A 9,053-nucleotide genomic window follows, 5' to 3' on the forward strand; every position below is an offset into this window, starting at 1 on the left:
AGTATTGCATTCTAATACATTTCTGTCTTCTTTGTATCGTCCCTGACTTCAGAGCCACGATTGTGGCTCATGATTGTGACTCACGGTTGTGTGTTTCCAGGGCAACAGTTGCTCACCAGGTGCAATAAGATACACAGTTCACTTTAATCTACTTGTGTGTGTGTTGTCACTGGCACACGTGGGGGCGGACCACTTTATCCATCCATCTCCATCCAGCATCTATCATGTTTCAAGCCCATTAGGAGGAAGGAAGCCTTCATCACCTACAGTCATGGTAGTGAGGAGCATCATGCTAATCTTCTGCATAAGGTTTGGATATTTAAAGTGAGACTATGCAACTTTTGAAAGAAGAAATAATACATTCTTCATCTTAAAAATGAAAAGTTGAACTTATAACGATTAAAACGCGCCTTTGCTCAGTTTACAGTCAGCAGTTTTACTGCTACAGCTTTACTTTGTCTGTTATACCTGTAGCTTATGGTGGCTAATTTTAGCAAATGTTAGCTAGCTTAAGATAGATTTTACTGTATTACATTATTGAGTTAGTTTGCTGACTCTTCTCTTTTTGTGCTACTGTTACTCTATGTCAGCAGTTAGATTCAACCAGCCAGTTTTTCCAGGATTTTTCATTGGGGGTCTTGTGCATATGAAACTCAGGACTAGATGTTTTATTTATTTCTTTTTATAACATTGTTTTGGATTGTATCAGATGTCAAGTTTCACATTAGTAAGTTACAGCTCATTTAAAACGCATTTGGCTAACAATGACTCATATGTGAATGTTCTTATGTTGCACTTCCTTATTGATGATCTACACATGATAAGCCTGCTTCATTTATGGTTGATTGAAAATTCCGTTTTTGTTGCCTTAAAAAAAACATGACATCAATACACGTAGACTACTAGACAGCCAACTATCTGTTTTTGAAAAATAAACCTGTTCTCCAATAGATTACAGTTGTGGAATTAAATCAGTGTTAGAATTGACACATTAAAATATAATTCCTGGTAGTCATAGTTTTAAGTAAAAGATGCAACAAGGTTATACTGTATTCACTGGGATTCACATGAGCCTTGTGTTTATTTTGTTGTCTACAGAAGACTTTTGGAAAATGATGCAAAAGTTTTGATGTAAGCTAGCTTTCATATACGGGCCAAGTATTTTTGCAGGAGGGACAGATTTGGCTCACGGGATGCTATTTGCCTACCACTGCCTTATGTTTTAGCATTAGCATTATCCCATAATTATCACTGTAATCACAGTGGCTGCTGTTGTATAGTCTCTCTTTAAAGGTTCTTGTCTTTACTCTTCAGTTCCCCTCAGTACCAGGAGGCGTATTAGTGACTTTCAGCTCGTTGTCTTGGTTTCATACATGCAGCTGACTGTTTTTGGTTCAGTCTCAGTGTTCTCAACAACCTGTTTTTCAATGAAAACGCTCCGTACACTACCTGCCCAGCACCAAACAACACAAGTTAATGAGATATCATCATCTATGATCTATCACTAACAGTCCTATGATCTAATACTCCATCTCAGCCTACTGTTACACTACTCTGCATCAAAACATGATATGCAGAGATGGTGTGAATGTAGTCTGGTGTTTTTAGAGGCCTACTTGTTACAGGCTTTGGGATGAACTGGGTTAGAGCCAAACAAAGCTTTCATTCTCACCACACTCATTAAATCAATTACTTCCACTTTAAAGAGCAATTATTGTTAGTCTGCTCCTCTAGTCCTTGTTAAGCCCTGTTTGGCACACTGGCAACACATACAGTATATTAGATATTCCCACAAGATTTACAGGATCACTCCAGTTCAACAGCAGAACAAAGACATGTTGGCCTGTATGTTAGTGTTCCAGTGTGGTCTGCAACATGTACCAAAATAGTATAGTATCTCTGGTGCATTTATAGTTTTGTCTTGCTAAATGAACCAATAGATAAATAAACTTTACTTTTCAAACTAATGGCAATAAAGGAAAAACTCCCTCATGACAAAAAACTTGTTCAGCAGAAAATTGAAAAATGATATGACCTGAGTACAGTCATATGATAACACTTAAGTTATTAAAATAAATGTTTCCCAGGTCAAAATGAACTTCCGTGCTCATGTGATGTAACTTGCTGGATCTTATTTGTGTGAATATCTGGTGTGACATCATTCCACAAACTTCCTGTGGCGTCAGTGAAATTTGATATCTAAAATAATATCAGCAGTGAACAACAGGTTTCACTGTCCGTCCATCAATATCAAAAGTAACTTCTTTCAACCTGCTGCAATCCCCAACAGTCGTACAGGAATAAATCCAGTGGAGGAGAGAAAAAGAGAGAACAAGTTCTACACCCACAGGAGCAGAAAATAGACCAGAATGCAATGCAGCTACATGAGAGGGAAGGTTTCCATCACTCAGTAGCTGCTTGGATTACCAGATTCACATTTTGTTCCCACATCAATTCTTCATTGAATACAACAATGTCCCCCTCCGCCCCCCCCCCCCCATCTCTAGGGGTTGTTTAGAGGAATTCTGGGATCTGTAGGATTACTATTAAACACAGAAGGAGATATTTTAGAGCTAATATCACACCCAATATCTCTGCTTTGCCATCCAGGTACACCCAAGTACAAATACAGGTTCAAACAGGTTCTGCTTTACCACTCTAAAAGAGACTTTAAGGGGTATTCCACTAAATTTAAAACCTCAAAGTCAGTTGTACTGTTGTATAACGCTTTCTGTGGCTCTGGAGAAAAATATCAAATACACAACCACGCACTGCTTCCTACCTCGTTCAGATGACAGTTTCTCTGTAAACAGTAAAGTTAAAATTACTGGTCAGAGCCGGATTCTGATTGGCCAGATAAGGTGCATTATTTTCAGACTGTACGGCCCTGATGATGTCATCAGGATCATCTCAGCTTTGGGTGTGGAGATAACAAAAAGCTTGCCTTAAAACTAGGAGTGTGGAGTTTGACAGACATGGGAATTTACCAGGCAGAGACGGTCCAATGAAGGATGCAGTTGCATTATGGGAAATGTAGAATCCAGTGTTTTTGGAGTTTCATCCATCTACTATAATCCAGGATATCTCAGCTTCTATTACCATTCATTAAGTCCCCCAACTGTATGGTAGTGCAGTACTAACTGACCAGAGGACTTTTTGCAAGGACCATGACATCTACTCTGACTGTACACGTCTATAATGACCATGATACTCTCATTCTGCTGCTGATTTGACGTTATTAGACATTTGCTGATCTGACATTTGACAGACACCCACAAATACACCACACACAGACACACACAATGCCAATTACATAATCTGCCAGGTATAAAGAGTAAAATCAATATTGGAAAAGTTGTGAATCATCTCTCCACATACTCTGATTCCACCTTCTCATAAGTGAATGATTTCTTTAGTCCTCTATGACCGTAAACTGAATATTGTAGTTGTGGACTGTTGGTCAGGACAAACAAGACATTTGAGGACATCAGCTTGGACTTTCAGAAAAGGTGATTGACAGTTTTCACTATTTTCTGACATTTTATCTACAGCTTCATTTCATAGACCGAACAACCAATCGATTAATCAATAATGAAAATAATCATTAGTTGCAACCATAATACTGATATGTGTTACATGTAATGAATATCTCTATGAATCCATTGATTTCTACAGGATGGAGAACAATTCATAAGCTGTTCAACTGTCGACTAATCAGTGAAATGGTTAATACCTTCTAAAATGAATCTTCTGCACAGATTTAAAGTGTGTCTGCTTGTAGTAATGCTTCTAAATGAACTTTACACTACAACTGTTTTCTCACTCTGTGCTCTTCATGAATTAAATACCTCCAGACCAGAGCGGGCAGTTCTACTGTTGTGTGTAAAGTCCTCTGCAAACAGCGCGGTTATAAAAGGACTCAGAGCTCACACTGGGACACTGAGCAGACCTGTTTGAGGCAGATCTGGAAAGTTTGGGACTCTGCGGGCTGCTGTGCGTGATGAAAAGCATAGTCTGAAAAGTTCCCAACATACCAAACCCATTCTGTGCGTGAGTCGCAGCATGCACACAGTTTTGCACTGAGGTCGTGCATGCGTGGCCAGGCCACTCACCGCGCTCCCACAGCTCCGCTCTGTTATCAAACAGTCAAACAGCAGGATGCTCCTACCTTGCAGGTTCTGCACTCGGATGTCGCTGATCTGTCCGATAAATTCCTCCCGCTCGAACCAGTCCTCCCACTCGTGTCCAGCCATCTGGACCCGCGGAGAGTGCTGCAGGGATCCCGGGCAGGAACACTCAGAAAGCTCCCCGGCTGGAGGAGGCGAAGCTGCTGCTGCAGCGGGCAGGCGGGCTGTCTTATTGTCCTGCCGGCCGACCGGGACCCATGCAAGCCGGGCACACAAGGCTGAGATGACGGGGAGCGGTGACTCAGTGGCCGGACATGGCTGGTGTTTACTGCGGACTTCTTCTCTCCTTCACAGCGCTGCGCTGGTAGCGATGGAGCTGTGTGAGGAGAGCCCGCGGAGATGACTGGAGAGCAGGGGAGGAAGGAGCTGCAGCACCTGGTTGGTATTTCCGAGGTGGGATGGAGCTGATCCAGACCCCGCCCACCTCTCTCTCTCTCTCTCTCTCTCTCTCTCTCTCTCTCTCTCTCTCTCTCTCTCTCTCTCTCTCTCTCTCTCTCTCTCTCTCTCTCTCTCTCTCTCTCTCTCTCTCTCAGTCCCATTCAGTTTAATTCAAAGGGGCTTTATTGGCGTGGGAAACATACTGTACGTTTACAATACCAAAGCAAGTGTGAAATAAAAACAACATAAAATGTGCATAAACAGAAGAATTATGATTTCGCCTCTAAGACAGATAGACAGATAGATAGATAGATAGATAGATAGATAGATAGATAGATAGATAGATAGATAGATAGATAACTAACTTAAAATAAAAATAGAAAAATGTAGAGATTGCAGTTAAAAATGTAAATAAAAATAGATACAAATAAGAGAGAACTCTGCAACAATTTTCTCTCTCTCTCTCTCTCTCACACACACACACACACTCACACACCAGTAATCAGCGAGGAAGATGCTGTGTGTTTAAGTAGCCTTGTATTTAGCCTGTTTACTTGTGTGTTTAATGATCCATTTTAAAGATGACAGAAGACGTCTTTGTATAACTTTGGTGTGGCCTGGCATCTTTTCAAATCATTTCATATCAGTGGTCATGCAATACCTGAGTGTCAATAGCCTTCCAATACTAACACTGCTTTTCTATTACCTTATTTTGAAAAATCTAACACTGTTTTCAAGTTCCAACTATTCTGATAAACCATTTATAGATTTATGAAGAACTTTACCTAAATAAAGTACAGTCTAAAATTGGGAAAATTCAAACAGAAACTTACTGATGAAAGTATGAGATCATAAATCTGACTGGACATTCAGTGGCAGCTGTTTTCTATACTCTTTGCTATGGACACATATGGACATGAGGTAATAATTCCTCTGCTGCAGCACCCCATGTTTACTGTCTGGTCATTTGAAGGAATACAGAACATAAAAGCACAAAAGTGAAATAAGATTAGGCAAGAAAAAGGTTTTTTGGACCAGATTTTTAAGAAGGATACCCTTTTAAAGGCCAACATCACTTAATAAATTGGGATGTTGATGTTGTGTCTTTGTCCTGCATATTCAGCTTCCAGATAACAAAGCAACAGTTAATGAAATGACCTCAAACCAGTTGTTCCACAGTGAAGCAGAGCTTTCATACCACCTGGAATTGGGAGTTCCCGGGCAACGGATCAGTTGTCTGATTTGCCCATTTTGGTAATGCAGCTTTGAATACAAAAGCTGGTATATATTTTTTCTGCAAATCAAACCATTGCAGACTGATGTATTGTGGTGTGTCCTCCAGCAGGATCCAGATGTTCATGGGAGGGGGCATCACATGTGGAGTCAACTTTAGCTCTAGAATGTGTACATACAGTAAAAACCCAGATTGTGAATCTTGAAGACCAACTGAAAAACATTTGAAAACTGACCAAAAGAATGAATATAGTCATTTTGTTTGCCAGCTAATTATATATAAATGACATCCAGAAGTATAAACTATTCCTAAAGGCATTATAGTTTGAAACAAATCATTTCCAAGGCATCCTTTTGAAGGACAAACCAATACAGCATTATAGTATTATATGAGGTATTGATTAGTTGATTAAATGATGAATTGATTAGCTGATTGAGAGAAATTCGTTGCAGCCTTTTTTATAATTGATGAATTATTTATTTCTCAAGCAAAAATGTCAAACTTTCTCTAGTTCCAGATGTGAGGATTTTCTGCTTATTTCTGTTTTATATCCTTTTAAATAAAAAATATCTTTGGGGTTTTCACTGTTTGACAGTTTGAAGAAATCATCTCTGGCTCTGAGAACTTTCTCAGTATTTTCTGACATTTTATTTGAGAAAAGAATCCACAGATTATTCATTAGTTATAGCCCTGGAGGATATGAAATGGAATATCCCAGTATTTATAATAACAGAGTGTGAGAGAGAGACAGAGCTATTTCAAATCTGCATTACTCAACTGCTATTTACATCCCGTCTTTGGAGCACATCGTCTATTGTATCCCATAGCAACAGATACAAGTGTGATGTTGATAACGGTTAGGATGATCACTGCTGCTTTTGCTTTTACTGTATACACAGTATATAGTATATATACTTCATACATGTGTCATACACACACACACCTATGTACAGTAGATATCTGCACAAATACCGACAGCCACAATAAGAACGTCCAGTTAACAGTCCACTAACCCTTATAATCTCTGTCTGAACACCTGGAAGTTTTATTCCACTTTTTCTTTGGCATAAAAATGTAAAATATCTGGCACAAAGCAAACGCTGTCAACTAAAGTAGTATTGGTCACCAAAAACTACAAAAAAACCTTTATTAGAAAGGAAGTTTAATATTTTATGTCTTCTATGTTTTTGCTGGTATAATAAGAGCTCCTCATGCAAGTAGGATTATGTGAAAACAAGTCATTATTTTCTGTTCTACACTGCTTTGCTGATACCTCTAATTTCATTTTTGCATGAACAGCAGCTGAACAAGGATTCAACGTGAATGTGCGGCTGAATAATTGCGATGCATCTCTTCCTGTGCTGCGGTCATTAAGTCCAGACTGAAGCTGTGTCTGCTTTCTGTACACTGTCACCACACGGGAAATAAGGATCATATTAGTGAAGCGTGTTTATACACTTGAGACAGTCATGTTTGAGTTTACACTGGTGCTACAAGGTTAAAGAGGTGTGTGTGTGTGTGCAGACAGACTGGCACTGCATCTAAAATCTTTCAGTGGCGACTTTTTATGTTTGAGCAGTTTGGATGATCGAAGGACGAAACAAAACCAGCTCAGTTTTAAGGCTTCTCCCATACAATCAGTAGGACTGAACAGTGAGCAGAGCCAGGTTAGCTGTTTCCAACTGCTTCCAGTCTCCATGCTAAGCTAAGCTAACAATGTTCTTACTCCAGCTCTGACCTCAACACACAGACATGAGACTGATATTAATCTTCTATGTATCTCACCCTCAGAAAGAAAGCAAATAAGTGTATTTCCCAAAATGTTGAATTCTCTAATACTTTAATTACATAATAAATAGATAATGACACAATTAGATCAGACTGCTTATTAAATCAAAAGTCAGTTGAAAGATTTGAAGTAATGCCTGGAGTGGCTCAAAGTGAAATGAAGGCGCGTACATGCGAGTTGAACATGTTTCCACTTGAGCAAAATTTGTTTCTCAAGACTTTACGAATCTGTTTCATAAACATACAGAAGCTGTAGATGAACACAAACACACAGAAACACTCCACCATTACTATCTGTAACATAGAATCAGTACATCTGCTGTTAGAGACAAATAAACAGTCCAGAGTGAAAGTTTGTCTCTTTCTGTCTGAACTAGGGATGTGCTGAGGGCCCAGTATTTGTATTTGTATCTGTATTTGTTGAGGCAGCAAAATTATTTGTATTTGTATTTGTATTCAAATAAAAGTGGAGAGAGCCTTAAAAATCCTGTTTTTGTTTTTATTATGCTTTTAATATTAGAAAATTAAAGTGTTACAATAAGTGTTCATGAAGTGTTCCCTTGGGAGCGCTTCATTTGTGTCAGTAGTTCAGCTTTATCTCTGGGGAACACCCCCAACTCCAGGAGTGATGTCTAAATTAGGAAATGTGCATCATGTAGCAGGTGGATGTGACTCCCCTTGTTGAGACCTGCTGATAGACGTAACAGCGGAGCAGAGGAGAGACACTGAGATAGTGATGTAACTGACCTGTGCGCTGGTATTTAAGATGTTTTTTTTTTTCTTCCTGAAAACAAATACTTTTTAAAATATTTGTATGAAACAAATATTCGTAAAAAACCCACTATTTGTGCTTTGCCGAATAACGTATTTGTAATCGGGCACACTCCTAGTCTGAACACATCTATAGAAACCTGACATTATATAATAAAACAGACACCTCCAACAACTGTATGCCAGATACTTAAATACTTGACTAGATCATTTATTTCTATACTTTTCAAGGATCAGCCTCCGTTCTGTTTAACCCACATGTAGAAACCCATACAAGCTAATACACAAACAGGGATTTCTATAAATAAACACAGTTGAGTGTGAGGGAGATTTTCTGAGAGGAGCACATTTGCATGCTGACCCACATTAACCCAGTGCAACAGTTTGGTGGTTATTTTCTCCCTCTCGGATGCTATCTTTCACACAGCAGAGTCAGCACTACTCAGCCCACACAATACAAAGCCCAGGCAGATGTTACCTAAGCATTTCAGAGAGCAAAGCCATCATCCTCCCACTGACAAGAACATGATGTTTTGGTGGCAAAAGGCACTGAAATGAAAGTATCAACCTTAAAGTTGATCCTAATCTTTGGTGAGCTAAAATCAGCAAACCGCTGGCTGATATCATCCAAAGTAATCTGTTTAAAAGCCATCTGGCACATTTCACTGCATCCAGCTGTCCTCGTCAAATAATCA

The 9,053-nt window shown here is 39.3% G+C and overlaps 1 protein-coding gene across 2 annotated transcripts in view; it reads right to left on the minus strand.

Annotated features, from left to right (window-relative positions):
• The window catches only part of clmna (calmin a), a 50,136-nt gene extending 45,552 nt beyond the window's left edge, over positions 1-4,584 (minus strand). For both annotated transcript variants that reach the window (XM_042388496.1, XM_042388495.1), the window contains exon 1: positions 4,169-4,584. In XM_042388496.1, the coding sequence (XP_042244430.1) occupies positions 4,169-4,253 (85 nt within the window). In that variant the 5' untranslated portion in view covers positions 4,254-4,584. The remainder of the gene's footprint in view (positions 1-4,168) is intronic.
• Positions 4,585-9,053: the final 4,469 nt, after the last annotated feature.

This window comes from Thunnus maccoyii, chromosome 16 (assembly GCF_910596095.1).
Source record: "Thunnus maccoyii chromosome 16, fThuMac1.1, whole genome shotgun sequence".
In the NCBI taxonomy this organism is placed as follows: domain Eukaryota; kingdom Metazoa; phylum Chordata; class Actinopteri; order Scombriformes; family Scombridae; genus Thunnus; species Thunnus maccoyii.